Source organism: Paramisgurnus dabryanus, chromosome 18 (assembly GCF_030506205.2).
Source record: "Paramisgurnus dabryanus chromosome 18, PD_genome_1.1, whole genome shotgun sequence".
Classification (NCBI taxonomy): Eukaryota; Metazoa; Chordata; class Actinopteri; order Cypriniformes; family Cobitidae; genus Paramisgurnus; species Paramisgurnus dabryanus.
The window spans coordinates 14,583,203-14,601,795 of record NC_133354.1 but is presented as its reverse complement, the minus strand read 5'-3'; the positions used below and the strand labels follow the sequence as shown (position 1 = coordinate 14,601,795).

General features: G+C 34.1%; 3 protein-coding genes across 3 annotated transcripts; 2 read left to right on the top strand and 1 right to left on the bottom strand.

Moving 5' to 3' along the window:
- Positions 1 to 1,652: 1,652 nt before the first annotated feature.
- LOC135776853 (olfactory receptor 6E1-like) lies at positions 1,653 to 2,567 on the bottom strand. The gene has a single exon (XM_065287772.1). The coding sequence runs from the start codon at positions 2,565 to 2,567 to the stop codon at positions 1,653 to 1,655; it is 915 nt and encodes a 304-aa protein (XP_065143844.1).
- Positions 2,568 to 5,046: 2,479 nt separating this feature from the next.
- LOC135776797 (olfactory receptor 6N2-like) lies at positions 5,047 to 5,976 on the top strand. Its single transcript, XM_065287714.1, has one exon. The coding sequence runs from the start codon at positions 5,047 to 5,049 to the stop codon at positions 5,974 to 5,976; it is 930 nt and encodes a 309-aa protein (XP_065143786.1).
- Positions 5,977 to 14,174: 8,198 nt separating this feature from the next.
- Positions 14,175 to 17,054, top strand: cbr1l (carbonyl reductase 1-like). The gene is made up of 5 exons (XM_065286840.2): positions 14,175 to 14,212; positions 14,593 to 14,903; positions 15,447 to 15,627; positions 15,715 to 15,838; positions 16,326 to 17,054. The coding sequence occupies exons 2-5, from the start codon at positions 14,615 to 14,617 to the stop codon at positions 16,563 to 16,565; spliced, it is 834 nt and encodes a 277-aa protein (XP_065142912.1). The 5' UTR covers positions 14,175 to 14,212; positions 14,593 to 14,614; the 3' UTR covers positions 16,566 to 17,054.
- The last annotated feature ends 1,539 nt before the right edge of the window (positions 17,055 to 18,593 follow it).

Below are 18,593 nucleotides of genomic sequence, written 5' to 3'. Positions count from 1 at the left end.
TCGTCACTCTGTCCTGCCGGCTCTGTTGGGCTCTTCCCTCCCCCGAATCCGCCTCGGTCTTCGGTCTTCTCGTTAAAGTTACCTTGTGTTTGCTGTGTACTCATTTCCTTCATTTAAGATTTGTGTTTATTTGTATCCTCTCGTTATCATCTTCACTGTGTTCAGAGGAAAACCTGACAGTAGCGATGAGAGATAGAGAGAATAAAGGTCTTATGGTGCATTCACACCAGCCGCGGTAGAGGCGGCAAAAACGCGCCGTTAGCGCGTTGTTGGACGCTTGAACATTCTAGTTTAATCGCTTCATTCTGAAATTCTAGTCATTTGAGACATTCACGCGGAAATTCTCGTCATGGGAGGGGCTTCTGCGACTTTGCTGAGACTCCTCTTGCTTCCTGTAATCACGTCACTACTAAAGGTCCTGATTGGTTAACGCAGCGCGGAAATCCGCCAAAGTTCCGATTTTTCAACTTTCGCGCTTGCAGCCTCTGCCGAGTCTGGTGTGAACCCAGCATTAGACATCAGGTGCCCCATTTTGAGTATACAAATCAATTATGAAAGGTTGATCAATTGTGCATGATGACTTGTGCAACAAATGCATATAGGGTGTCCCAAATTTAGATTTGCATTATTAAGTTCAGATGCTCTTTTTAAAATATTTTGGGTCGACCACTAGCACAGGTTCAAAGCTGAAACTTGTCAAATCCTAACATAGGTCCTTCATGTCACTGAAACACACCAATGGCTTTGCTGTCATCAGTATTAAACATTGTTAGTTGTGTCCGAAATCATAGTGGACATTATCGGGAGCACTTATTCAATCCCATGATACTGTATAGAGCCGACCCGTTACATAAGCTAGGTGACATAGGCAAAAAAAGAGAGAGGTTTAATTTTGGTGGGAAGTATGCCCTTACCTAAACAGTGTGTGCAGCCTTATCCACAAAGTAAACAAAGTAAAAAAAATCCTTTTAGTACTAATTACAATATAGTTACAGTAATGTTAATGTGACATCTACAAAATAAACTTATTTGACAAAGTGCCATATATAATTTAAAAACTGTTTGTGTTATGACTTTGAAAACAATTATCTAACAACTTATATGGTTGCCCGCATAGCATACACTGTTTAAATAACTTTAATAAATTTGAATTTACTATTCATTTTTTTATCTTTCTTGACTTGTACGGATTTGCTATACATAAAAAAGTGGAAATAACTTTTTTTTGTTCAAGTATACTACATAGGGATGATAGACATTTTCATTGTAATTTTAAAAAACTATTAAAAAAATTTTAATAAATGTGAAGGACAGTAGATGTACAGTAGGACAGTATAATCATTGATAAGGTCACAGAAGGATTATTTCCACAGTATTATTTTCAGTTTTATGTTTAATAAGACAGTGGCCATGATGTCACTTGAATTGGGAAAAGACAGCCAGAAGGGTCTTATCTTGTTATCAGGTTTTTAACATAATAAATCTAGAAAATAACATAGGCCCATGTAACAAATCACTAGAAAAGTGATTATAATGTATCATAATCTACTAGGCCAAATGAAGTGCATTGATTTTATGATATTTGTATAGTTTTGACAGTATATCACAAAGTTTATATACACTTCTTGCATTTCAGTGCATATCACTTATTGTCATAATTTTTTTGTGGGGAAAACTCTTCTGCGCACTGCCTTAATTTTTAACCCATAGATTAGAGGATTAAAAACAGGAGGAACTATAACCAGTTCTAAAGCCAAAAAATGACGTAAACTCTCTGGAATATCATTAGCACCGTATCTGCTATACATAACATCAAAAAGAAAAGCAAAGGTGAAATTTATCAGTGATATTATATGTGGTAAACAGGTTTGCCAGAATTTTCTTCTATTTTCTAAAGATGCTTTACATGCAGCAATAAGTTTAATATAGGACAGCACAACAATAAATGAACAGCTTACAAACATAACACCAATAATGTAGCCATAAACATTATTAACAAAAGATGATATACAAGATAGTTTAACAACTGACCAGTTATCACAATATAATTTGTCAATGTGATATTTACAAAAAGTCCTTAAATTTGCTAACAGGGCTGCTGGAATTCCACAGCAGTTTGGTACAATCCAGGAAAACAGAATTAATTTCAAGCAGGTGCTTTTAGTTAATTTTGAATGATAGTCTAAAGGTCTGCATATTGCTACATATCTATCATATGACATGACTGTTAATATTGTGAACTCAGAGAGTAAAGAGCTGTAGATAACAAAGGTTTGCAAAGCACACATGTGAGAGGAGATCACATATGAATCCAATATTAAATCAGACAACATTTTAGGGTAAAATCCTGAGGCTCCATAAACCCCATTTATACACAGATGAGCCAAGAATATGTACATTGGTTCATGAAGTGAATTCTCCGTTATAATGACAAAAACAAGTCGAAAATTAATTAACAATATAAGCAAATAGAGGAAAAGAAAACAAGTAAAATATATGTGTCTAAATGAGTTTGAGTCTTTGGGCACCATTAGAGTGAACATCAAAGAATAAGACTTATTATCCATCAAGGTAGCAGTGGTGACTCAATCAGATAAAATAATAATTTCCTGCAATACAAACTGCACCAAAGAGAACACTAATGAAAATTGGTTAAAATAGTGAAATGCATTGTTATGCAGTCTGTTCCTTTGGTGTCAGACAATCAAGGTCAGAGCAGGAAAACAAGAAAGAAGACCAGACACACAAATCCAGAGGTGGATGTGTGAGCAACCAGAAAGCTTGGTTTTATTTGCTTCATATTTTCCATTGGGACATCAGGAATATTATAAAATATCTTGGGATTAATTACAGTATTTCGATAGTCTATTTTTAAACTTTGTAACGTCTTATTTTTTATTCTGTTGAACATAAAACAAGATATTTTGATAAATTATGATAAGTGCACAGTTGACGGTACCCATTGACTTCCATGGATTTGTTTTTCCTACTATAAAAGTCAATAGATATACCATCAACTGTGTGCTTACTATTATTTATCAAATATCTTCTTTTGCTTTTGGGGTGAACTATTCCTTTAATATCTGCCAAGAGACACTCTAATGACTATAAGTAACTTTGAAACTACACATTAGCTTATTAGTAACCCCTACCTGGCTTGAATATAAAAGTGAATCAGCAATGTAATAGAATAACCGCTAACGCTGTTCAATAAGGTTAGTAAACATTAGTAAATGCAATTAACATGAACAAACAATATAGTTTTTCAGCTTTTATTAATTCAATGTGAGTTAATGTCAATACAGTTATTCATGTTAGTTCATGGTGCATTAACTAATTTAAAGGGATAGTTCACCCAAAAATGAAAATTCTGTCATCATTTACGCTCATGTTGTTACAAACCTGTATACATTTCTTTGTTCTGATGAACGTAAAGGAAGATATTTTGAGAAAATATCTTAATAACCAAACCATCCGTGGACCCCATTCACTTCCATAGTAGAAAAAAATAATACTATGAAAGTAATTGGGGTCCATCAACGGTGGTCACTATAGGGAGACATTTAAATAGTAGTCTGTTCTGTCGATATAGATTTAAATACAGGGCCGATGATTATTTTGATTGCCAATATTACATTCAAGGCTTGACAACACGGGTAGATTTCGGCTGTGGCGGGTAAGACAGCTAATCCTACTAGCAACTTTGGCAGGTTGAATATAATTTTTTTTTTTTTGTAGTTTTCTTAAAATGCGAAATGATAAACAATGCGTAATGCGACACTGGGAAAATACAACTCCCATGAGCACTCCCTGCACCCAGGGCAACGTACAGTAGGGGTTATATTTACCATAGAGAGCTCGAGCGCTGATGGATTGCGAATGCACGGGACGTAGTCTGAGTGCATACACGCACACTTCGGGAAAGATAAAACAATTGCATGGAAGTGATTGAAGAGATTTAAAGTGTATGCACACTCTCTGGGCAAGAGCAAAGAGAAGTGTATAGAGCATGCCGGAATGCACACGTCCCAGTTTTGTCCGAAATCAAGGTAAACCCACGAGCGGAGAGGTTCTCACATCATATTAATGTAGGCTTTGGGCAACAATAATGCCCTCTTGACTTTTGTCAGTAAAAGAGCGCCTTGAAATCTTAAATCACTTTTAACAGAAACCATGATCAAGCTTATAAACTTACAAAATTCATGTACATGTCTTGACAGTATTTACTGCTGTTGTTAATAAATATTTAAAATGTATGTTTAGGGTTTTTGTGTTTATCTTTTCAGTTAATCTTCTACACCCCTGCACCACTTTTAATATATTCATTAGAAAAGAAAATCTATTTATACCTCACTAGCATGTTTTTTCATGCACCTAAATATATGATATGATCTATACTGATATACCTATTATATACCAGATAATAAATAGTCTTAACCAATCTGCATCTAATCTAGCTAAATCAAGTAAAATTACTCATTTAAAGTCATGCCAAAGTCACGTTTAATCATATCAAATTTATTTTACCGACAACAAAATTGTGGCCAGTAAAAATGTTAAGTGACTAGTAACTTAAATTAACTCGTGTTTAAATTATTCATTTAACTACCATAACCTCATTGACCAGATAAAGCACAATATCTCATTATTAAATCTTTCTGTCCTGAAAATGACATTGTCTGTAATTCAAAAAATAATGTTTTATCTATTTTGCTATTATTTATTTATCCTTTTCGAAATGAAACACAGTGATTGTAAAGTTTTGATACCATAGGGTAATAAATCCCAGGATATTATATAACGCTCCTCATGTCCCAGGTGAAAATAAAAAGCATATAAAACCAAGGCTTCTGACTCTCCACACGCTCAGCTCAGCTTTGTGGGTCTGATCTTTTTCGTTATTCTCCTGCTCTGACTCAATAGACAAAGACACTTAACACATAGACTGCATAACAATGCATTTAACTGTTTTAGTTAATGATTTTAAAGATGGTTGTATTGCAGAATATTATTGTTTAATGTGATTTAGTCACCACTGCTACCTTGATGGATAACTCTTCTTATCCTCTGATGTTGACGCTCATGGTGCCCAAAGAATCAAACTCATTTAAACACATATATTTTACTTGTTTTCTTTTCCTCTATTTGTTCATACTGTCAATTAATTTTCGACTTGTTTCTGTCATTATCATGGTCAAATCTTTTCATGAACCAATGTACATATTTTTGGCTCAACTGTGTATAAATGGGGTTTATGGAGCTTCAGGATTTTACCCTAAAATGTTGTCTGATTTAATATTGGATTCATATGTCATCTCCTCTCACATGTGTGCTTTGCAAACCTTTGTTATCTACAGCTCTTTACTCTCTGAGTTCACAATATTAACAGTCATGTCATATGATAGATATGCAGCCATATGCAGACCTTTAGATTATCATATAAAATTAACCAAAAGCACCTGTGTGAAATTAATTCTCTGTTCTTGGATTGTGCCCAACTGTTGTGTGATTCTAGCAGTAATGTTAGCAAACTTAAGGACATTTTGTAAATATCACATTGATAAATTGTATTGTGATAACTGGTCAATGGTAAAACTGTCATGCATATCATCTTTTGTTAATAATGTTTATGGTTACGTCGTTGCTGTTATATTTTTAGGCTGTTCATTTATTGTTGTGCTGTCCTATGTTAAACTCATTGCTGCATGCAAATCATCTTTAGAAAACAGAAGAAAATTCTGGCAAACCTGTTTACCACATATAATATCACTGATAAATTTCACCTTTGCTGTTCTTTTTGATATCATGTATAGTAGATACGGTGCTAATGATATTCCAGAGAGTTTACGGCATTTTTTGGCTTTAGAACTGGTTATAGTTCCTCCTGTTGTTAATCCTCTAATCTATGGGTTAAAAATTAAGGCGGTGCGCAAAAGGGTTTTACCCTCATGTACTGCAAGAACCGTCCATGTTTAAGAAGCTCAGAATATCTGTAAATTTTAAGTATATATACTGAAACAAACATACCAAATGTGGCAATGGTTTGCAAGTGTATGTATGGGGTGTAACACTGTATGTATTTGTCTGTCATAGCACTTTATGTGGCAATATAATACAATTATGAAAAAGCAAAGTGAAGCCTTTTCTTTTGCCTTTGCCCACCTGTTGCCAGGTAAAGCAAAGGCCACTTTGTCTTATACCTGCAAATGATACTTTGAGAATGCAAAAGCAATGATGATAGAGATTAAGAGAAACAACACTTATACTGTGGGGGGTGAGTGGGGCACAAACTAACACAGGTTATTTGTAACACTATTTTATATAGTCACACAGGGCTGAGTACTCTGTACATTTGTTAGTTTTCTCTTACTGTCCGAAGATGAACCCCTGCAAATTTGTACAAAAAAGTTTTGTTGTGTTTTTGTCAAGATATTAGACAAAGAGTGGTTTGGAGGGAGGCATGAAAATAAATTTCTTCAAACCATATTATCTGAATCACTGTCTTACCTAAAACATAACACCATTTGGAAATATGTGACCCTGTCAGTGAAAACTCAGCTAAAGTTATTTTTGTGATTGACTGTTTTCTACATGCAGTAACATTTTTATTTACAATGTAAAGAACATTCTGTGAAAATATAACTTTCAATGAAGATATCTTTATTGACTGATTAAATCAATGAGTGAAATCAAACGTTGATGCTCCAAATCACACAAATTTATGAGACTTTAGGTGCACTTATAGATCGATTATATCCAGGTATTGTTATGGTAACACATAATTTCATGGTAAAGTTGTTTTTAAACCACAAATTACAAGTGCAATATCCAGACAATGACTATGCAGACTATGCCGTTTCCAGACAATAAAAATAGGCTTTATGCTGCACTACTTCCTGAACTTCAGCCAGCTCCTTGTTTCCTGTCTTCCATTATTGGACAAACTGATTAATCCAGGTGTGTCTGATTATTGTTGTTTTGACTACTGAGGTCTGGCACACCTGGATTAATCAGTTTGTTCAATAATGGCAGACAGGAAACAAGGAGCTGGCTGAAGTTCAGGAAGTAGTGCAGCTGGGCATAAAGCCTATTGATTTAAAGGTAATAAAATGGTAAATATGTACACTGTACTAAATATATGCTTACTGAAATGATAAATGTTCAGGATTACATTTTTGTGAGGTAATATTTTTGTGATTACACCAGCCTGATGGTGTTATGAAGGAGTAACATTTTGGTAAGTATATGGTTACTTTTAAATGTTATGGCATAATAACACAGTGATCAAAGAGACTAATCAAGTTATTGTAGTAGTGAAACAAAAGAAGTCATTTCACAGAAACTACATGGTATCAGGGCTGTAAAATACAGTATTGCCTGTTCCTAAATTTCTGAGCTGTGTTGATATACCCATAAAATATCCTTCTAGTGATACTCAGTGTTGGGTTTTTTTGTAATTACCTTGAAATAAATTATGTAATTTTAAGAAAACTACATCGTATCATATTCAGTACTATAAAATGCAGAATCACTTATTACCAATTAATTACTTATTATTAGTTATTACCATCTGCTATGTGAAATAGGCTACCATATGCTGAAATTGTTCAGTTTAACAGACAAATACCTGGAATGCAAAACTTTTATTAACTTCCTTTGATATTTTCACATCTTTTTATGAAAATATCTTTGGCTACATTCTTTATTTACAAAATAACTTTGCAAATACATTTCAGCACTTTTTCTTTTTGTTGCCATTAAGTTCAAGTTGAGCTTTATTGTCATTCCGCCACATGTGTGAACATACAGTGGAACGAAATGTTGTGTCTTGCAGGACCACGGCGCTAAATAAATAAATATAAATGTAAACATATAAAACTGGAAGTTCGAACAATTTTTAAACCTATACCTAGCTTAGTGAATTAGCAGTAATCTAACTACACATATACTATAAATAATTGAATGTACATACACATAAGACAGACTATACAAGTACTTTACATGATAACAACTGTGCATGATATTGTGCAAAAGGTATGTGGTTGAGGAGCAAAATAGTGCAAATTAGTTATAGTGCATTGACAGGTAAACATTTGTTCAGTTCGTAATAGGTCCTTGTGACATTATTAATAATAAAGTGTCTGGTGCATATTGAAGGGAGAGAATGTGTTACTACAGGTGGTTTGTACAGCCCACTCACCTGTGTGTAGGACACTCACAGTTTTGAGTTATTTAACAGTTTATGTTAGGACTTTTCACACTGTGCTTAACCCTGGGTTATCTTCTCTCTAAACCCTGCGTTTAATCCTGGGTTAAGGATTGTTTCACAGTTGTAATTTAGAAGCAGGGTTATCCCTGAAATTAACCAAGGGTTATGAAACCTGAAGCAGGGTTAGCAACACTTTTGTGCTTTGTGGTGCCAAACACATGCAGTGTGAAACGAAGCAGGGTTAGAATGTTGTGACTTGGTGCCTAGCAATCAGAAACTGAAGTGCACAAACCTCATATGATGACCTGTCTACTGAAAACACCTGAATGTGAGTAAAAATGACATCCCAGTTGACTTAAAACAGCCAAGAGAGATTAACTTTGCTACCTTTTCCATTACTGATACAAAAGTGCAAGACAAGCGGTTGTTTAAAGCGGCAGCACGCTATTTTAATTCAGTCAGTATGACATTGCTTTTTATCCAATCATGATTGTTGACACTGCAAATGAAAACGTTAACCCAGGGTTTAGAAATGCACAGTGTGAAAACTCAGCTTATGAATACCCAGGGTTATCTCTTAACCCCTGGTTAAGTATGAACAGTTGAAATGTGAAACAAATAACACAGGATTCCTTTAAACTGGGGTTTAGAATAGCCCAGGGTTAACAATAAACTAGGGTTAATAGTTTCAGCTGATACTACTGTACAGCTCACAAAGCATATGAATCTCAACAATGATAACATAAAAAAATGTATGTCGCAATGGTGGGTATGTCAGCACAGGACACAACTCACCCAGGACACCCAGCATGCATTGAAGCATAAATAATTGTATCCCCATTGTTGAGAATCATATGCTGATTCTTGATGCCTATGTGTGTTTGACTGTGATGCACAGCACACAAGGGGGGGCTAAACACCGAAAAAGTCTGAAAACCACTGGTCTACGTAAACCAAAAACATGGGCCAGTTTTACATATATTTGGTATTTTTGTAGGCCTACACATTGCCTAAAACTGAAAACTGGATGTCAAAAACTTGTTTGTCAAGACTTGTTTGTCTCACAACATTTGAAACTGTTTAGCAGGAATTAAACTGTCCTGAGAGGAGAGCAACGAGATGGTCAAAATAATCTCTTAGATCCAGAGGTCATTATCTATCATAATTGTTTCCCCTGTGTAATAATGTGTTTGTTATTGGTCCCAGCTGACTGGTCCCAGAATAGATTACTGTGATGACCATTGAGCCACTATTTTAACTCTTCTTATTTTAATTTTTTACAATATTTTAAACAAGATTTTGTAAGCAATTTACATTATATATTTAGGCATTTAACAGATGCTTTAATCCAAAACAATAAAGTGATTTGTCTTAGGAAAGCAGTATGAAAAGTTCTATCTTTTTTTTTTTTCAAAAAAGAAAGGCCTATTTTTCTCAACATGAAAAGTTAAAAAATAAGGTTTGTTAGTGCATGTGATTGAGGCGTAATTTACAGTAGGTGTCATAATGGTTGTTTCCTTAAAAAACAACAAAAGAATGTGGTGTGAAGGTTTTTCGGAAATATAAGCCATTATTTTCGGTTTTAAAGGATTTAGACGTTGAGGTTAAGAGCAGATGTCTTTAATTGTCAATGAGTTTAATTATGTATCGTTTACAAGCCAAGATCTTTTTATGAATCTTTTGTGATTTATAGATTTTACATCTTAAAGAGAGGCGTACAAGCATTTTCTTTGTGTACGTTCGTTCTATAAATCACTCAAAAAATGCAGTTTTTTTTCAACTCAGTGTTTAGTCAAAAGGGACGAATACAGCCAGTTGGGTTGTAATTTAACCTTTGCTGGGTTGTTTTAACCCCAAAAGCTGGGTGATTTAACCCATTGGGTCAAATATAAACATTTTCTGAGTTAATTTAACCCATCAACCTTTTTTGACCCAACGCTGATACTTATATTGTACATTAATTTATAAGTACAGTAGTGTTTCTTGTTAGTTATAATATACATACACTATAAGTATGTATCTGATATTACCGAGTACACTGTAAAACATTTCAAGCTGGTTAAACGTAGAAACAAAAGTTAATCTGCTGCCTTAAAAATGTGAGTTAAATATACTTGAAGATATGCTTTGTTTCAACTCACAAGTAGTTAAGACAATGTGTAACTTTACGTTTAACGTTTTGGAAACTTACAAACATGAGTTTTAAATCTGAAACTTTCCATGATTATTTGAATTAAGTAGAAAGAGTAAGTACACATAACTTAATGAGGCTTTCATGTTTTACAGTGTAGAGTTACATAATAACTACCAAGTATGTACCACTGGTAAGTACTGATACCCTTTAATTACCATCTAGATACTCAAAAGTAAGTACCACACATTTGCTTTGTTTTCCTGTAGCTGGCAGAGTTCCGTTAGCAGCACAAAAGGTCATGGGGTCTAATAATGTGTACACGTTAGTTGAAATGCACTGTAAGTCACATTGGATAAAAGTGTTTGCCATAAAAGAATGAAACAATGAGGATTAACTTTGACTTTAACTTTCTGGGCCTTAGAAACCCTCTATGATTGTACCGAAAGTGGTCATTGACAGGGTTAATTTGATTAAGATTGTTCTAATACTTAAAACCACTTATGATGTGAACCGAAAAGTCTCAAAAACCTGTAAAAAAGACTAATGTACTTAAATTACCATCACAAAAGTGTTTCATCAAACATATGTCGCAAGCTCTCTATAGCAGGCAATTTAACAGAGCATCTGGTGACAGCATATGTTACAGCTCATTATGTATAATTTGTGTAATAAAGACGAAAATGTTTTTCACATTGTGGGCTTTAAAGCAACTGTTGAAAACAGAGGCCACTTTTTCTCACGATCTACAAAGAAATTCACTCAAAAAGTATAGCAACAATAGCCTTTTGGTTATAGTTAGTGAGTTTCTTTGAATACACTAAAACTAGAATTTTTAGATAGTTGAACATGGTATTTTACATATAAACAAAGAAAGAGCTAATATCACTGAGTAGTTATATCAAAAAATATCATTTATTGGGTAAAAAACAGCAGAACAATCTTAGGATATTTTTAAGTCTGATGCAATGGTTGGCAACAGCTGTCCACAAACATCTGTGGTCACCCTTAATTGCTATGCCTTTGAGAAAAAGACAAGTTTATAACTCGATAAACATGGTAATAATGGGGTCATTATTTCCTAAAACACACAAATTCCCAGGGAGGCAATTTATAGTAACCACAGAGGAATCTCAAGCGCAAGGTCAACAAACTGTGCCCAATGGACAGTATCAAGAGGACACACTCAGACCATAATGACCTCCCTGAAGAGACCGTAGTATGTGAAAAAGTTGATGCAATCACAGCAAAGTTGTTTTTACCTTTTACAAAAAAGAAAAATAAATAAATAATGTGGTATTTTTACATTGAATGAAGGATGCTTCACAAATATTTCATTAAAAAATATTTTATTTAATAATGACATATTTTTAAGTTGTTTTAATGTAATACATTTTGTTTGATTTATGTACGTTTATAATACAGAAAACTTTTTTGCATTATGAAGCAATAAGTAATTTTACACATGTACTTGGCCTGTTAGCCTGTTATCCCCTGAAATGTGGCTTGATGAGGGTTTCTTGATGAGGGTATGCAGAAGTAAGAGGCCTAAGTAACATTGGCATAAATATAGCAATCTACTTCATATTTTAACTTTTGATCTATAAACAGTCATTTCGGCCATTTATTATTTAAATTTTACTGCGAAAGGGAAACCCTTTAGGAGTTTTGTAGTCGGTCTGATTGGTTAAACTTAACAGGATTTCCAGGAGACATATTTCATGCTCTGTTCCCGTCCATCTGGAATCAAAGTCAAACTATATATTCATTATATTTATATTATATATACATTATATATATATATGTGTCTGTATATGTATATATATGTGTATATATGTGTGTGTGTGTATATATATATATATATATATATATATATATATATATATATATATATATATATATATATATATATATATATATATATATATATATATACACTATATATATATATATATATATATATACACTATATATAAATACACTATATACACTGTGTATACACTATATAAATGTCTAAACAGTGGCGACTGGTGACTTCTCTTCCGAGGGGCAGGAATTCATATGTGTTCGACGTGTCATGTGTTTTGCTCGTCATGTCAAAATATTTATATCCATAGTAGAAAAACAAATATTATGTAAGTATTGTGATAAATGATGAAAATATATTTTGATAAATGATGGTAAGAACACAGTTGACCCATTGAATTCCATCGTATTTGTTTTTTCTACTATGGAAGTCAATGGTTACAATCGTGCACCCTAAAAAAAGAAGTCACTGGCCACCACTGTGTCTAAATATACATTATTCAATAAACTTTCTATATGAGATTAAATATTTGACAACATTTTTAATGTGGTACCACATTTGTCAGTGAAGAAAATAAAAAACTCATTAGTTGTGCCATCAGTTATCATACTGGAGGCCTTGCATAGACGGTCTTAAATATTTTTACTTCATCTTTTTCATGTTATACATATTTGTAATTTTAGCTATCACTGCTGTTATTTTATCATAGTTATAGACAAAGATTTTTACAAACCTATTTACTTTTTTCTTTGTAACTTGGTAGTTGTAAATGGCATATATGGTGGCACCGCTTTCCTACTGCCCTTCTTATTATTTTAATGTCTCCTTTTCATGAAAAATCTTTAGCATTTTTTAAAGCTCAAGCATGCTTTCTGCACACATACTAGGTCAAAACATAATAGGTAAAGTGTACTAACAATTCTCTTGTAAAACTGTCAAGGCATGTTGTGAATATTTTGGGATATTTTGGGTTTTCTGTGCTTTTCCTCCAATTGCAATGACTCTCTACTCACAGAATTGCAGTCTGTGTTGTTGTTTTATTATACAAAGTCACTTTGACACATTTGCCCTTTGAAAAACAAATATTTATAACACTTTATTTCTTGATATTTCCTCCTTATCTGAATCCAGTCATTTATGGGGTCAGTGTTCAGGCTTTGACAGCCAATATTTCTGAATAAAATATGTAGAGAATTGCCCTCAAAGTAGAATCTGCATATACACTGGGAAACTTGAAAAGCTTGGAAAATGTATTTTAAATTTTTTTAATAGATTGCTTGGACCGTACTAATTAACAAGGGCTCAACAAGTGCAAACTTCCAACAGTAGAGTAGGCCTACCTGTATCTATGCAAAATGTCTTTCATTTCCATGGTTTCTTGCTTGCCATGTTTGCACTGAATATATGTGCTTCTTGCAATATGAAAACATGGATATTGTGTACTTTAAATGGGTCAAATAAACTCTGCTTTCACTCACAAATAGTGTTTTAAAATTTAAATTCTAGCACCATCTGTTGTCCAGAAATGTCATGTGCAATTGCATAATACCGCTATAACGTTATTTCGACAGCAGATGGCAGCAAAGATAAATAAAAGACAACTAAGGCATGGTTTCACCACTAGGGGGAGTTTATCACAAATGACCAGTGTAGACTTTTTTTACAGTCTATGGTCTAATATGGTTAGGTGAACTCGGGTCAGTTATATTATGCAAATTAATAAAAACATGCATCCTTCTGACTAATAACACTACCATTTTGTCTAATTTTTGTTTATAGAAAGATTTAATGACAAAAATGTGTATAATTAAAAAGGGAGTTAGTTTTAATTATTTGTTTGCCATAAACAAAACTTAAATCACAGAAGACACTTTTAATTATGTTTTAATTAAATTAAATAATGTATTTTTCTTAAAAAAAAAAATATTTTAGAACAATCTTCCTATTTTATTTGTAAAAGGTGTACAATTTTGGACAGATCTTTCTGCTTTACACTATTTTGACCAGCAGGCGTCGCCAGCGTGTTGCCTTCGAAAAGCTTTGTTTCTCCCATCACTAACCGAGGGTAAGTGGGATTTGAATGGAAAAAAAACATTTAGTACATGCTAAAGTGAAAACTACAATCTAACTATCCAATTTTTAGGACTTTTGCATTATGTTATACAATATTGCATTATGTAATACAATATTTCACATTGTATTACATAATGCAAACGTCCTAAAAGTTGGATAGTCTTATTTTTTTTTAATTTTTTTTTTCAGTTCCCATATCCTTTGGATTATTTAACGCCAATAGGCTTGTTGTATCATGATAGCGTGAAGTAAGCATGACTTTGCACTTTTTGAATCTTATCGGCTGAATAGGAGGAGGAGTGTCCTGTGTAAACGCGGAACAATTTCACAAACTCCACCAAAATCACTGTTTCAGTTTTTTCTTATCTGCAGACACTGACTAAAACCTCCTAAAATGTCCAAGAAAGTAGCTGTAGTAACAGGGGCAAACAAAGGCATCGGTTTGGCCATTGTGAAAGGGCTTTGTAAAGCAGGCTTTACGGGCGATATTCTCCTCACTGCCCGCAATGAGAAACTGGGACAAGAGGCTGTTTCTGCACTGCAGTCCGAAGGGTGCAAACACGTTATTTTCCATCAACTTGATATCTGTGACCAGGGAAGCAGTTTAAAACTCCGCAAATTTCTGGAGGAGACCTACGGCGGCCTGGATGTTCTTGTCAACAACGCGGGGATGGCTTTCAAGAGTTAGTACAAGTTTGTGAAAGTGGTTTGTCAATACAGATCTGTTTAAATTGTCTCCTTCAATACTCAGTACACAGTGCAATAATCTATCATGTTATGAAAATTATATTGTTGTTTTTTTTGTCAACCATCACGCAACCGTATGCAAAATTATATTATTATTTTTTAAACAAAAAATTTTACTGTGGTAATTAATACTGTAGAATATACTATTGCCACTCTTTGTCGATGCATGTACTACGGTATTCTGTAGTATAAGTGGTCAGCTGTAGTAAATGCTATAGTATTCTTTGAAGTTTACTATGGTAAAGTAAAAAACACTGTAGTAGAATTTAATTAAAGTTTACTATTACTTAAGTATACTATATTGTTCATGAGGGCACAAATGTGGTGAGATTTTTATTTTTAGATTTTCCCTTTAAATTAGATTCTTTTCTTATCTCACTGGCAAACCACATTTCTCTGAAAGCAAGTCACAATATCTTGTATCATTTTGTTTCTCAAGTAAATATAAAAATATATATTTAAAAGAGTTTTCATTTCAGATTCAGCAACAGAGCCCTTTGGAGAACAGGCTGAGGTGACCATGCGCACAAACTTCTGGGGAACCCTATGGGTGTGCCATGCTCTTCTGCCAATCCTCCGACCCAATGCTCGAGTGGCCAACGTGTCCAGCTTTGTTAGCAAGAGGTCTCTTGATCAGTGCAGCCCTGAACTGCAGGCAAAGTATGACTGAGGCCTTGTTTTTTAAATGAGCTATAAATTTAGGTAATATGAAGTGTTCATTTTTGTTTGTGGTTTACCTTTGGTTAGATTCAGAAATCCAGAGATTTCCGAGGAGGAGTTGTGTCTGTTGATGGGGGAGTTTGTTTGTGCTGCACAGAAAGGAGATCATACAGCTCAGGGCTGGCCAAACACTGCCTATGGTACAACCAAGGTAACGTACAGCCTTCTGTTGTCACTGACATACCAAAGCTTTAAAGCTTTAAATCTTTCATCATAATCCTCCTGAGCATAACATTGCAATTATCATGCTGAATATTCAGTTTTACTGAACATATAGGAAAAGCTTACATTTATTTAAACAACATGCAATGTCCTTGTGCAAAAGTGTGGCATCTGCAAATCACCTTGCTTTTTGATTAAAAATAGTGCATCCTGAAGTTTACCAACTTGCGTTGTGGCCTACAAAAGTAGGTGTCATACTCAAGTTTATTAGATCCATGTCGAACTGTGTGATCTGTTATGATCTTATAAGATGGCAGAAATCTGTAGCAGGCTTTAAAGGCGTAGTCTTTACTTCCACCAATACGGATCATCGATTTTTATGACATCATTCTGCACTTCAGCTTCTTATCAGATTCCAGGCTGTGAACAAAGAAGCACATTTCAAGACACCATGCTTTTCTCTTATTTTTTTGTAGCTTGGTGTGACTGTGCTCTCAAGGATCCAGGCCCGAGTTCTTACTGAGACAAGGCCAGGAGACGGTATCCTCCTGAATGCCTGCTGTCCGGGATGGGTGCAGACAGACATGGCTGGACCAAACGCTACCAAGACCCCAGAGGAGGGAGCAGAGACTCCTGTCTATCTGGCCATGCTGCCCGCTGGGGCCAAGGAGCCACATGGACAGTTAGTGTGGGACAAAACTGTACAGAAATGGTAACATGAAGAACCAAATTATCGGTTAATTCCTTCTGAAAACATCATGACTCCATTTATTGTTGTATAAGTATTTGATTTATAAGAACACTGAATAAAACTCTGTAACCTCTGCCATACTCATATCTCTTTATCAATAATTATGCAGTTTATTATATGGAAATGTAGGTCTTGAATGAGTATGGACTTGTTTAAGCCCCCATTATCTCACTTGAAGCTAATAAAAAGATAATGGCTTGTAATCTTTGGTCTGTTGCCTTTAAAGAACTGAAGAGAACTAAACCTGATTTACAAATTTTTTCTAGATGTAAAAGCTTTGCAGATGTCTTTATGCAATATTATTTTGTGCATGCTTTAATTAGCATAAACTTTGAAAGGAGTACACTAAATGATTTAAGTTGAACTGTGTTCACATTCTGTTTCATCATATGTTGATCATCTGAATATGACACCTAAATTATTAATAATAAACTGAAGCTTATTTGACTTTGGACATTGACTTTTATGCCCTACAGCTTTTAGGCCCATACTGTCAATCAACATCCAATGTAGTGTGGTCTAAATATCATTTTAATATAAAACCTTAATTTACAGGTGTGGTACTAATATGTAAATCCTATTTATCATTATGAGAGCAGACTGAGCTGTCTTTGTATATTAAGCTTAATGTCTGTGTGGTTAGTGCATTCAGTTCTGTCAGCTTTATCCTAGGAAATGCTGAATTGCAAAGTGTAATATCTATAAGACAGCACTAGAGGGCATCACAGGTCTGGGTATAAAAAATTAAAGGGATAGTGCACTTTAAAATGAGAATTCAGTCATTATTTACTCATCCTCATGTTGTTCTAAACCTGTATGAATTTCTTTTTTCTGGTGAACAGAAAATAAATATTTGGTTAACACACAGCAGATGGTGAACATAGAGTTCCATAGTAGGAATAAAACAATATGATGCAATTTAATGGGTATCGTCAACTGTGTGGTTTTTATTATTTATCATAATAATTCCAATATATATATATATATATATATATATATATATATATTTTTTTTTTTTTTTTTCAGAAAAATTAAATTCAAACAGGTTTAGAACAACATGAGGATGAGTAAATGATGACAGAATTTATATTTTAAAGGGGCCATGACATGAAAATCTGACTTTTTCCATGTTTAAGTGCTATGATTGGGTCCCTAGTGATGCTATCAACCTAGAAAATTTGAAAAAGATCAACCCAGTAACTTAGTTTTGGTAAACCATTCTCTACAAGCACATGAAAAAATAGGTCGTTGAAATTTGGCTCTCCTTATGATGTCATAAGGAGCTCTTATTATAATAATCCAACCCCTTAATCCAACCACAGCACTGCCATTTAGTGCAGAGAGAAAATAATTCACAGAACAATTGAGTTTCAATTTAAAAAAACCACCATCATTGTGATCAGTGTTTGCACTTGATCTGCACATGTGCATTTTAGAGGACACACCCAAAACGGCACATTTTTGCACACACCTACAAAGTGGCAATTTTAACATGCTATAATAAATGATTTATATGGTATTTTGAGCTAAAACTTCACACATGTGCTCTGGGGACACCAAAGATGTATTTGACATCTTAAAAAAGTCCTGTGACATGGGCCCTTTAAAGTGAACTATCCCTTTAAGGTTTGCAACTTCTCGCCAATGTAATTGTTATAACAGTTAGAATATCGTATGAAAAATCTGTGGAAAATATTTTAAATAAACAAAAGGGAAAATGTATAAGCCTGTATATTTAAAATCTTTATTGACAATATCTAGGAAATAACAGGTAGCAATTAGCACTCATTAGCGCTCAAGGTGCATTCACCTTTGCTATACACCAATTGTTCCACTAGAGGGCAGCATTTCACCAATAGTTATTCTCAAACGGTCTACAGCTCGTTACGTTTCTACCCGTTTGTTAGCTTTATGTTGATTGTTTTATAATATTTGTGCATTTTTCATGCGTGTGTTCCCCGTTAAAACACGGCTAAAACCTCCCTTCATCGGT